Source organism: Moschus berezovskii, chromosome 5 (assembly GCF_049115385.1).
Source record: "Moschus berezovskii isolate FMDL1 chromosome 5, NW_MosBer_1.0, whole genome shotgun sequence".
In the NCBI taxonomy this organism is placed as follows: domain Eukaryota; kingdom Metazoa; phylum Chordata; class Mammalia; order Artiodactyla; family Moschidae; genus Moschus; species Moschus berezovskii.
Window position 1 is genome coordinate 37485299 of NC_142464.1, and position 13714 is coordinate 37499012.

At 40.9% G+C, this 13714-nt stretch overlaps 1 protein-coding gene across 5 annotated transcripts in view; it reads right to left on the reverse strand.

The window, feature by feature from the left end:
• PDLIM5 (PDZ and LIM domain 5) overlaps positions 1-13714 on the reverse strand; it is a 251372-nt gene that overhangs the window by 8298 nt on the left and 229360 nt on the right. For all 5 annotated transcript variants that reach the window (XM_088836227.1, XM_055434166.2, XM_055434167.2 and 2 more), the window contains 2 exons: positions 4829-5009; positions 13-133 (listed from right to left, as the gene is read on the reverse strand). In XM_088836227.1, coding sequence (XP_088692353.1) covers positions 13-133; positions 4829-5009 — 302 coding nt within the window. The remainder of the gene's footprint in view (positions 1-12; positions 134-4828; positions 5010-13714) is intronic.

Consider the following 13714-nt stretch of genomic DNA (forward strand, 5'->3'; position numbering starts at 1 on the left):
TAAAGATCTTACCAGTCTCACAGTAGGGCTCACCATCCTCCAAGTGAAAAACATTATTACGAATAGGCTTTCCACAGGCCACACACACAAAACAGGAAACATGCCAAGTTTGTTTCAGAGCATTGATGACTTCCTGTTACAGAAAAGTAATTGGATGTAAAGAAAGATGGTACATATTCTACCAGCTGTATCAATACAGTCCTTTTAAATTGACCCAAAAGTAGACATACATGCTTTGTCTTTGCCTAAGCTTTTCAGCTAAGGAACTGGAGATATTTAAGGATAGACTCACAGATCATCTAAACTGATGCACTATATAAAATATACATTTTTCACAATTACACATCAATAAATTTATTTAAAGAATGATTAGTGTTATTTAAACATATAAATGTGGTGAATAGAAGTAAGTCTTTCATAAGCGTTTGCTACACTACTGCTTTCCCTCAAAGGGTGTCAGGAAACATTAACTTGTAATGGATTCACAATATTATCTTGAAAATGTCATGAAGGAAGGGCAAAACATATAAAAACGAAAACAAACCTATACATTGTCCCGTGTTGGAAGCAACAACTTAATCAGTGTAATCCAATCATGTTTAACACATGTTTCAGTTCAGTTCAGTTCATTTCAGTCACTCAGTCGTGTCTGACTCTCCGTGACCCCATGAATCACAGCACGCCAGGCCTCCCTGTCCATCACCAACTCCCGGAGTACACTCAAACTCATGTCCATCGAGTCGGTGATGCCATCCAGCCATTTCATTCTCTGTCGTCCCCTTCTCCTCCCGCCCCCAACCTTTCCCAGCATCAGAGTCTTTTCCAGTGAGTCAACTCGTTGCATGAGGTGGCCAAAGTATTGCAGTTTCAGCTTTAGCATCAATCCTTCCAATGAACACCCAGGATTGATCTCCTTTAGAATCGACTGGTTGGATCTCCTTGCAGTCCAAGGGACTCTCAAGAGTCTTCTCCAACACCATAGTTCAAAAGCATCAATTCTTCGGCGATCAGCTTTCTTCACAGTCCAACTCTCACATCCATACATGACCATGGGAAAAACCATAGCCTTGACTAGACAGACCTTGGTTGGCAAAGTAATGTCTCTGCTTTTTAATATACTATCAAGGTTGGTCATAACTTTCCTTCCAAGGAGTAAGCGTCTTTTAATTTCATGGCTGCAGTCAGCATCTGCAGTGATTTTGGAGCCCTCAAAAATAAAGTCTGACACTGTTTCCACTGTTTTTCCATCTATTTCCAATGAAGTGATGGGACCAGATGCCATGATCTTTGTTTTCTGAATGTTGAGCTTCAAGCCAACCTTTTCACTCTCCTCTTTCAAAAATCAGCTATGACTATACTAAGCACATATTCAAATGAGTGTCAGAAATTTAAACCATAGAGCATGGATTCTAGTCAACAACAGCCCTATGGTTATATATACCAAATATCAAAGACTTGGACCAGATTAGTAAGTTTGAGAATTTTGCTTTGCAAAGAATCATTTCTTTGAATTGAGAGAAAGAGACGGAGCTATTAGAAATCGTTTTTGAAGAGTAGTTAGTAATACAGGAACTTACTCTTTCCATAATAATGATCACAAAAATGGGATGCTATAAGTAAAGTATGGTTAAAGTTCTGTAAATGAGTTACTTATCAGGAGCAAACTGGAAGAAAATCCATCCTACAGGTTAAGAGGATCTATCTGGGACTGATAAACACATAGGTCATTTTAATTTTATTCTTTACACTTTTATATTTTTTAATTGCTGTGGAGTGAAATATTTTCTAATAAAAAACTGTCAAAATAAAATGATATCACCAAGTCATTAGCCATAGAAAATACTAAAGAGCAATGTGAAAAAACAGCAGTTATCTAAACCCAATGAGATCACTATGAGCATGGACAACAAGTGAAACATTCAATCAAATAATAACCAAGGCTTCTAGTATCCACTCAACTTTATATTCTTGAGATAAGACTACTATCCCATCTTTAACAGGTTCAGTTCAGTTCAGTCCCTCAGTTATGTCTGACTCTTTCCAACCCCATGGACTGCAGCATGCCAGGCTTCCCTGTCCATCACCAACTCCTGGAACTTGCTCAAACTCAAGTCCATCAAGTCAGTGATGCCATCCAACCATTTCATCCTCTGTTGTCCCCTTTCTCCTCCCGCTCTCAATCTTTCCCAGTACTAGTATCTTTTCAAAAGAGACAGCTGTTCGCATCAGGTGGCCAAAGTATTGGAGTTTCAGCTTCAACATCAGCCCTTCCAATGAACATCCAGGACTGATCTCCTTTAGAATGGACTGGTTGGATCTCCTTGCAGTCCAAGGGACTCTCAAGAGTCTTCTCCAACACCACAGTTCAAAAGGGTCAATTCTTCGGTGCTCAGCTTTCTTTATAGTCCAACTCTCACATCCATACCTGACCACGGGAAAAACCAAAGCCTTGACTAGACAGACTTTTGCTGACAAAGTAATGTCTCTGCTTTTTAATATGCTGTCTAGGTTGGTCATAACTTTCCTTCCAAGGAGTAATCGTCTTTTAATTTCATGCTGCAATCACCATTTGCAGTGATTTTGGAGCCCAGAAAAATAGTCTGACACTGTTTCCACTATTTCCCCATGTATTTGCCATGAAGTGATGGGACCAGATGCCATGATCTTAGTTTTCTGAATGTTGAACTTTAAGCCAACTTTTTCACTCTCCTCATTCACTTTCCTCAAGACGCTCTTTAGTTCTTCTTCACTTTCTGCCATAAAGGTGGTGTAAGCTGCATATCTGATATTATTGATATTTCTCCCAGCAATCTTGATTCCAGCTTGTGCTTCTTCCAGCCCAGTGTTTCTCATGATGTACTCTGCATATAAGTTAAATAAGCAGGGTGACCATATACAACCTTGACATACTCCTTTTCCTATTTAGAACCGGTCTGTTGTTCCATGTCCAGTTCTAACTGTTGCTTCCTGACCTGCATATAGGTTTCTCAAGAGGCAGACCATAACGTAAGATTATCAAACAACTAAAACACAATCCAGAAAACCTGTCCCTTTAGTAAAGTTCTGGTGCATGTCTAAAGCAATGAGTTTAAGATTTCCTTTCTTAGAATCTCATTTGGTCCTAAAACTCTTACTTGATTTTATTAATCATTCTAGAATCCACAGAACACTTTTATAGACTAAAACAGTATTAATGTAGTCTACTTATTGTCATTTGAAAAGGTATAGCCTGAATTATCCTCTTGTTTTCCTCTCTACATACTGTACAAATAGTACAGAAATATTTCACAAAGTATATTTATAATTTTAAAGTGTCTTAAAAGTTTTAGACTCATTTAAAGATGTATTCTAAAATTTGTTGCTGTTGTCCATTCGCTAAGTTGTGTCCGACTCTGCAACCCCATGAACTATAGCACACCAGGCTTCCCTATCCTTCACTATCTCCTGGAGTTTGCTAAAACTCATGTCTGTTGAGTTAGTGATGCCGTCCAACCATCTCATCCTGTGCTGTCCTCTTCTCTTTCTGCCTTCAATCTTTCCCAGCATCAGGGTATTTTCCAATGAGTCAATTCTTCACGTTACGTGGCCAAAGTATTGGAGTTTCAGCTTCAGCATCAGTCCTTCCAATGAATATTCAGGGTTGATTTCCTTTAGAATTAACTGGCTTGATTTCCTTGCTGGCCAAGGGACTCTCAAGAGTCTTCTCCAGCACCATAATTCAAAAGCATCAATTCTTTGGCGATCTGACTTCTTTGTGGTCCAACTCTCACATCTTTACATAATTGCCATAGCTTTGGCTTTAGGGACCTTTGTCAGCAAAGTGTTTTTTCTGCTTTTTAATATGCTGCCTATGTTTGTCATAGCTTTTATTTCCAAGGAGCAAGCATCTTTCCATTTCATGGCCACAGTCACTGTGCACAGTGATTTTCAAACCCAAGAAAATAAAATCTATCACTGTTTTATACTCTTTCTCTCAATGGGAATGAATTAGAGCTTCATTATTACACTGTCATATTAGGAATATTAGAACTCAGCAATGTAATTTCCAAATTTTGTATGAGTTGTATGTAGGTGTTTCGTATGAATCCAGTCACCTTGGCTACTTCTAGAGTAAAATTTCAACTCCTGGTCACCCATAGGAAATGCCTTACCCTTACTTCACAACTGAAAATTGGGTATTCCAGAATAGAAAATTCATTCATTCATCATTATTTACTATGTATCTGAATCCTAAATTACTACCTTTTTGTAAAAAAAAAAAAAAGGCATGGTTTGATTTTCTATCACATGTATATACCCTCATAAACCTGAGGTTATATTTTTAAACATTATATGAATTCAAGAAAAATGTATCACTTATAAGCCTCATGTTTTATATATTTCATGAAATCTGTGTCCCGTGCTTGAACCCTGACAAATGGGGAAATGCTGTTCTTATAAAAGCGATGGAATTTAATTTAAAACAGTGAAGGTGTCAGTTCTGAGAACTTAGATGTGTGTGGTCCTGTGCGACCTCTTCATTCCTGAGCAAACAGGGTCCTGTTGAGGCAGCACACCCACAGTAAATTATTTTTTCCCCACAGTGGCTAGACTTTCACCAGACAACCCAGCACTCAGTAAGACAAAACCAAAGACAACTTAACCCCATGAGTCCAATATACTTCTACAGAGGTCTATTTAGTTTTGCTTTACAAAAATAAATAGTGATGAAAGCAGAGAGGGGATCAAGCAAGAAGAAAATAAGAAGTAAAAATGATGGAAGCGTTTCATACCAAAAAACTGTTCTGCTTTAAAACTCACTCAGAGTGAAAAGGTTTCCAATACTCACTCCAAGGATCTTCCTTTGGCATCGACCACATTCGGGAGCAAAGAATTTCTCATAGCAGAGCTCACAATACAGGGCTCCCTGTTCCTCTACAAATCCAATGTAGGCCATCGTATTTTTGCAGTGAGCACAGTTAAATTCTTCTGGGTGCCAAGATTTCCCCAATGCCACTAGGAATGGTCCCCTGCCAAAAGAAAAGAGACCAAGTTGGCTCTGGAATAAAAGTTTCTAGTTAGCCCGAATAGGAACATTCAATGTCCAATTGAATTGTTTGCAATGTCCAAACAATTAAATACTTGCTCAATTCTCCTTCTCAAGGACTTGTCACATGGGTGCCGGCAATTTACACAGAACTCTCTGTGCACTGAAATGAAAAGAACAGGCGAGAGGAACAAGCACTTAAGGGATTCCTGCAAGAAAGGCCCTGGTCTTCTGTCTTCAAGGGATCTGGCAATGAGGTTTTTTGAGCTGCAATGACTATGTCATGATAACAGCTGATAGTGAGAACAGTAACTGTGCCAGAAACAGAACAAGGAAAACACACGTGGGTTAGGCAGAGATGAGAGCTTGAGATTTCTATAAAACAAACAAAACCTTTAAAATCTCAATTTGGTAATGTCAGAGTCTTAAAAACAGTAACAATTATTACTTGCGGGAGGGGGGGGACCATTCTAGTCAATTTCTCTTCCCATTACATTGTTTCATATACTTATTTCACAACATTATTAAACACATCAAATCCTCACCCTCCAAAATGACTATAGAAATTATAAACTAGATATTAGAGGTGACTTAAAGCTACATTCAGAAAACAAAGATCATGGCATGTGGTCCCATCACTTCATGGGAAATAGATGGAAAAACAGTGGAGACAGTGTCAGCCTTTATTTTTTTGGGCTCCAAAATCACTGCGGATACTCACTGCAGCCATGAAATTAAAAGATGCTTACTCCTTGGAAGGAAAGTTATGACCAACCTTGATAGTATATTATAAAGCAGAGACATTACTTTGCCAACAAAGGTCCGTCAAGTCAAGGCTATGGTTTTTCCCGTGGTCATGTATGGATGTGAGAGTTGGACTGTGAAGAAAGCTGATCGCCGAAGAATTGATGCTTTTGAACTGTGGTGCTGGAGAAGACTCTTGAGAGTCCCTTGGACTGCAAGGAGATCCAACCAGTCGATTCTAAAGGAGATCAATCCTGGGTGTTAATTGGAAGGATTGATGCTAAAGCTGAAACTGCAATACTTTGGCCACCTCATGCAACAAGCTGACTCACTGGAAAAGACTCTGATGCTGGGAAAGGTTGGGGGCAGGAGAAGGGGACGACAGAGAATGAGATGGCTGGATGGCATCACCGACTCTGTGGACATGAGTTTGAGTGTACTCCGGGAGTTGGTGATAGACAGGGAGGCCTGGCGTGCTGTGATTCATGGGGTTGCAGAGAGTCAGACACGACTGAGCGACTGAACTGAACTGAACTGAAGAAAATGTTTGTAAAGAGATTTCTTTTCCATTAAATACTATACAGCCATGAACTGATAAGACGGGTTTCGTTTGCCTGACAGGAATCCATTATGAAGCTTTATCTAGTCATGAAGCCTGTGCAGATTAACTATTCTAGGTTCTGCAACACACTTTTCAGTAGCTACATCACACTAATTTTTACTCATAGAGTGGCTTTACCTCCAAGGCAGTTTTACTCTTATCTAATTTGTCCATGCAACATTCCTGTGAGACAGACCAGGACAGTTATTATGAACTCAGTTTAATAGATGGAGAAGCTGAGATATAGAGTGTTCAAAGATATGACATATATCATAAAATCATTGACTGAATGAAGGCCGGAGGCTGAACTTCCTGATTTCTATTACAACTGATATTCTGCCTCTGATTACATTACCATCAATTATCATCACTGAGTGACCACAGGGTAACGAATTCTTAGTAAGCATTGGATATTCGACCTTTAGACAGACAATTAATGGGAAAAGTCACAGCAATAAGCATCACAAAGTTAAAACATTTTTTAGCCTTTGACAATAACCTTTGTATTGAGTAACTATCTCCTGCTGGGAAATTCTTTGCAAATATATTGTTTTCTCAGAACCAGCACCTAATTCTCTGAGAATCAAGCAAGTTGAAAGGCTTTTGATGAATGATTAAAATGTGTTCTGTGGGGTGTAAGAAAGTAATTTTTACCCTGTGTGTGTGCTTAGTCGCTCAATTGTGTCCGACTCTTTGTGACCTCATGGATTATAGCCCACCAGGCCACTGTCATGGGATTCTTCAGGCAAGAATATTGGGAGTGGATTGCCATTCCCTTCTCCAGGGGATCTTCCTGACCCAGAGACTGAACGTGGGTCTCCTGCATTGCAGGTGGATTCTTTACCATCCAAGCCACCAGGGAAGCCCCTACTTTTTGTTAGTGAAGTGAAGTTGCTCAGTCGTGTCTGACTCTTTGCGACCTCATGGACTGCAGCCTACCAGGCTCCTCACTCCATGGAATTTTCCAGGCAAGAGTACTGGAGTGGGTTGCCATTTCCTTCTCCAGGGGATCTTCCTGACACAGGGAATGAAGCCAGGTCTCCCGTGTTGCAGGCAGACACTTTACCGTCTGAGCCTTGTTTCTTCTTGCTATTATGATGCCATTTTGCATAAGCAGCTTTCAACATTTGAGAAAAGTAGTTTATTATTGTTATTAGTTTTAAACTTTAGGGTACCATTTTTGTTACCACTAGTAAGGAATGCCTTTTGTTAATTAATTCTCACCAGAAAATAAAAGATCTATAGATCACTTATTATGTAACAGAATATGGCACTTTTGGTAGGTTTTCCCTCTATTTTCAACTGGTTTATAAACAGTCCTACTTAACACTTCATTCATTTTCTCAATATACATCTGGCAAGTAGTTTACCTTCAAAGATAAGCCAAGTAGTCACAAGCTCAAAGGACAAGCACAAAGTGACAAAGTTTTAGGAGGGCGCTGCACTTTTCACCAGGTGGGTATCTTATTATGTTTGTCTGAAAACTATGCCACACTAAATTGACTGTGACCATAACACAGAAGCAGAGGATGGCGGAACTTCAAGGTTTTATGCTACCATTTGTCTGGACATGAAAGCAGATTCAAACCTATTTACTAGGTAGTATCTATCAGGGTACATCTTCAGCTCATCCAGAACAGTGGATGGCCCCTCGAGGCCAATATTCTTATTGGATCTTTATCTGATTCCTCAGTTCACAAAACAAGTCAGTTCAACCTCGATTTCCACGTTCTGTTGAAGCGTAAGTATAGTACGCACTTGGAAGAAAGTTTTCCTCTTGAAACATGCCTATCAGTGCTACCAAATATTGAACAAACTTCACCTGAGGGGGTAAAAAAAGACATTTGAGAACAGCCAATTGAGGAACACACAATCTATTTTCTAGACTTTCTAAGATATGTATTGAGATCACCTCAGACCAGCATACAACTCCATTCTGCGAATTTGAGCAGACTGGGCCTGGCCCACTGCACAGGATGGTTTTGTAATGACGGGTGCTGTGTGTGACACCTTCAGTCTGCACTGACACTTGGGAGAGGAGACAGCCCCACAAAGTCCACGGCCACTCTTCCTGGAAGCAGCTGTGGAAAGTGCTGCTTGTTAGATCATACAGGGCCATTTTTACATGGACTCCTTGGAGAAATTGCTTTCAAGTTTTTATAACAAGAACAGTTCTGCTTCTTCTGAGTAAGAGATTTATTTTTTATCTCACTAAACATTAATTTGCAAAATTTTCTTTTTTTTTTTTTGTCAACTGCCACACTAATGGTAAAGAACCCACCTGCCAATGCAGGAGACATTAAGAGACACGGGTTCAATCCCTGGGTCGGGAAGATGCCCTGGAGGAGGGCAGAGCAACTCATTCTGGTATTCGTGCCTGGAGAACCCCATGGATAGAGCAGCTTGGTGGTCTACAGTTCATAGGGTCACAAGAGTCAGACAGGACTGAAGCGACTTAGCACAGAAGGCTCATAGCCAAATTCTAACCATAGGCAAGGATGTAGGCATGTCATTACTGTCCAGACTCAATGACAAACTTTTCACTCTTCATTTTTAATAGATGATTAAAAATCCATGATTTTAATTCTTCTTTTGCTTTCTTTTGTATGTTTTAGAAGGTTTTCTTACATTTCAGCTATTCTTCAAGAGTCTTTTTGAAAGCCTTCTGGGATAGCTGCTGCTGCTGCTGCTAAGTCACTTCAGTCGTGTCCGACTCTGTGTGACCCCATAGACGGAAGCCCACCAGGCTCCCCTGTCCCTGGGACTCTCCAGGCAAGAACACTGGAGTGGGCTGCCATTTCCATCTCCAATGTGTAAAAGTGAAAGTGAAGTCGCTCAGTGGTGTCCAACCCGTAGCAACCCCACGGACTGCAGCCTACCGGGCTCCTCCATCCATGGGATTTTCTAGGCAACAGTACTGGAGTGGCTTGCCATTGCCTTCTCCACTTCTGGGATAGAGTCCACTATAAATAAACAGTCCATTAAAAGGGTCATCTGAAGGTATTTACTTAAGTTTCTTGATCAAATCTGAATAGTGAATGATCTTAATGACACTAGAGAAACTCCCTCTGTACCTATAAAAAGTGAGTTGACAGTGACCCTGCTCCTGCCACACCTCCATTCTAATATGGACAGGCTCCTACAGATTCTCCTTGGCTAAGCTGAAAGAGCATCTTCCCTGTCAGTGCCCTGAAGTTATGTATAAACAATAACATTTCTTACATATAACTTAGTCCACTCTTCTCTGTGTCAGCAGAAACTAGTTTAACAAATTATTAATACAGGATTAGAAGGCAATGGCAAGCCACTCCAGTACTCTTGCCTGGAAAATCCCATGGATGGAGCAGCCTGGTAGGCTGCAGTCCGTGGGGTCGCTAAGGGTCGGACACGACTGAGCGACTTCACTTTCACTTTTCACTTTCCACTTTCACACATTGGAGAAGGAAATGGCAACCCACTCCAGTGTTCTTGCCTGGAGAATCCCAGGGACGGGGGAGCCTGGTGGGCTTCCGTCTATGGGGTCACACAGAGTCGGACACGACTGAAGTGACTTAGCAGCAGCAGCAACACTGAATACGTTCTTCTTGTCCTAGGTAGGGTTGGGTTTCCATCTGGGAACTGGAACGAAAGGCTTAGATAACTGCACAGTGGCATGAAGGATTTGGTTCCCTCCCAGAGTCCTCTGCAACCATGAGCCTCACTGAACGCCTGCTGACTGACAAGGGAAGGGAGGGGACTGAGCCGGAGCACTGATCGGCTGAGAGAGAGGAGCTGTGGTGTGTTCATCTTCTTGGTGTGATATTTATGCCAAAAAAGGAAGCAAAGGTAGGTAAGAATTCAGAGAAAAAGAACAGCTTAGTCAGAAAGATGAAAGGAACTGTAAATTTCAACAGGTACAAGCTAGTAGGGATACAGGTTGAAAACAAATGCTTCTTTTTTTGTTTACCACAACAGGTACCATCTCATATAGATACAAAATTAAAGAAACAGGAAAAAAAATTCTTTCTTGTGATGAGAATTCTTAGGATTTACTCTCTTAACAACTCTCATATGTAATGCATGTGCTAAATTGCTCAGTTGTGTCCAACTCTTTGCGACCGTATGGACTGTAGTCCACCAGTCTCCTCTGTCCATGGAATTGTCCAGGCAAGAATACTGGAGTGGGTTGCCATTTCCTTCTCCAGGGGATCTTCCTGACCCAGGGATTGAACCCATATCTCCTGCACTGTAGATGATTACTACTGAGCCACTAGGGAAGCCCACCTTATCATTAGCTAACACTTTGTAAGCTTTCAACGTATATTTGTTGTGTAAAAGTACTGCTTTATAAGTAGACTGCTGCTGCTGCTGCTAAGTCGCTTCAGTCGTGTCCGACTCTGTGCGACCCCATAGACGGCAGCCTATCAGGCTCCACCATCCTGGATTCTCCAGGCAAGAACACTGGAGTGGGCTGCCATTTCCTTCGGAACTTTACTGCTGGCAATTTCTTTCAAATAAAAGTAACCGGTTGTTGAAGCTAGATAATCCCCATCTCTCCTCTTTGCACCAAAGGTTCTGGATGTATCTCTGTAAGACTTACCACACTGATACAGCTGTTGCTTTGCTTGTCTAGTATAACTGTATTCATTTGCTAGAATTGCCTTAAAAGAGCACCACAGATGGGGTGGCTTAAACAACAGGAATTATTTTCTCAATTTTGGAAGTCAGAAGACTAAATTTAAGATGCTGGCAGGGTTAATTTCTTCTAAGGCTTCTCTCTTTGGCTTCTATATGGCCATCTTCACCTGGTCTTCCTTCTATGTGTGTCTGTGTCCTAACCTCTTCTTATTAAGAACATCGGTGATACTGGATTAGGATCCATTCTAATTACCCCACTTTACCTCTTAAAGACCCTATCTCCAAATACAGTCTGAAATACTAGGGTTTAGGGTTTCAACATATGAATTTGGGAAGGGACTCAACTCAGTGTAAGAGCAACCTCCTTAAAGAAAGGGAGTATGGCTTTTGAATTCTGTATCACTGGTATCTACAGGAAGTGGCACATAAAATACTCAGTGAGCACTGCTTATAGAATAACTATATTTGCACATTAGATGAGAAACAGGAAAAGTAAACCCCTCACTCCCTGGGTCATCTCTATGAGTTAAAGAATCCATGTACCTGATACAAAGTCTTTTGGAGGGGAAGTAAGAACTCATAACCGTACAATGTGTTATTTACTCACTTCTTTCTCACTTACTTCTATAACATTATGAAGAAGAGTACACTGCCACACTCTAATATGGCAGGTCTGCTTAAGTTGTTTCTTCTTTCCTGATTTATACAGTATTTATACATATATGGTTACATGTATATGTAGTCACAATATTTAAATACATTACAATACGTGAACCGTGAACTTCCAGATGTTCAAGCTGGTTTTAGAGAACGCAGAGGAACCAGAGATCAAATTGTCAACATCCGCTGGATCATTGAAAAAGCAAGAGAGTTCCAGAAAAATATCTATTTCTGCTTTATTGACTATGCCAAAGCCTTTGACTGTGTGGATCACAATAAACTGTGGAAAATTCTGAAAGAGATGGGAATACCAGACTACCTGACCTGCCTCTTGAGAAACCTGTATGCAGGTCAGGAAGCAACAGTTAGAACTGGACATGGAACAACAGACTGGTTCCAAATAGGAAAAGGAGTACGTCAAGGCTATATATTGTCATCTTGCTTATTTAACTTATATGCAGAATACATCATGAGAAATGTTGGGCTGGAAAAAGCACAAGTTGCAATCAAGACTGCTGGGAGAAATATCAATAACCTCAGATATGCAGATGATACCACCCTTATGGCAGAAAGTGAAGAAGAACTAAAGAGCCTCTTGATGAAAGTGAATGAGGAGAGTGAAAAAGTTGGCTTAAAGCTCAACATTCAGAAAACTAAGATCATGGCATCCAGTCCCATCACTTCATGGCAAATAGATGGGGAAACAGTGGCTGACTTTATTTTTCTGGGCTCCAAAATCACTGCAGATGGGGACCGCAGCCATGAAATTAAAAGATGCTTACTCCTTGGAAGGAAAGTTATGACCAAGCTAGTTCAGTTCAGTTCAGTCACTCAGTCATGTCCGACTCTTTGCGAACCCATGAATCACAGCACACCAGGCCTCCCTGTCCATCACCAACTCCCGGAGTTCACTCAAACTCATGTCCATCGAGGCGGTGATGCCATCCAGCCATCTCATTCTCTGTAGTTCCCTTCTGTGAGCTGCTGCTGCTGCTGCTGCTGCTAAGTCACTTCAGTCGTGTCCAACTCTGTGTGACCCCATAGATGGAAGCCCACCAGGCTCCACCGTACCTGGGATTCTCCAGGCAAGAACACTGGAGTGGGTTGCCATTTCCTTCTCCAATGTGTGAAAGTGAAAAGTGAAAGTGAAGTCGTTCAGTTGTGTCCGACCCTTAGAGACCCCATGGACTGCAGCCTACCAGCCTGCTCCATCCATGGGATTTTCTAGGCAAGAGTACTGGAGTGCCTTGCCATTGTAGAAATAAATGAAGCAGAGAGGGGAAAAAAAAACGAATTAAAAGAAATGAGGACAATATTAGAGACCTCTGGGACAATGTTAAACGCCCCAACATTCAATTCATAGGAGTCCCAGAAGAAGAAGACAAAAAGAAAGACCATGAGAGAATACTTGAGGAGATAATAGTTGAAACCTTTCCTAAAATGGGGAAAGAAATAATCACCCAAGTCCAAGAAACCCAGAGAGTCCCTAACAGGATAAACCCAAGGTTAAATACTCCAAGGCACATATTAATCAAATTAACAATGATCAAACACAAAGAACAAATATTAAAAGCAGCAAGGGAAAAGCAGCAAATAACACACAAGGGGATTCCCATAAGGATAACAACTGATCTTTCAGCAGAAACTCTTCAGGCCAGGAGGGAATGGCAAGACATACTTAAAGTGATGAAAGAAAATAACATACAGCCCAGATTACTGTACCCAGCAGGATCTCATTCAAATATGAAGGAGAAATCAAAAGCTTTACACACAAACAAAAGCTGAGAGAATTCAGCATCACCAAACCAGCTCTCCAACAAATGCTAAAGGATCTTCTCTAGACAGGAAACACAGAAAGGGTGTATAAACTCGAACCCAAAACAATAAAGAAAATGGCAACGGGATCATACTTGTCAATAATTACCTTAAACGTAAATGGGTTGAATGCCCCAACCAAAAGACAAAGGCTGACTGAATGGATACAAAAACAAGACCCCCATATATGTTGTCTACAAGAGACCCACCTCAAAACGAGGGACACATACAGACTGAAAGTGAAGGGCTGG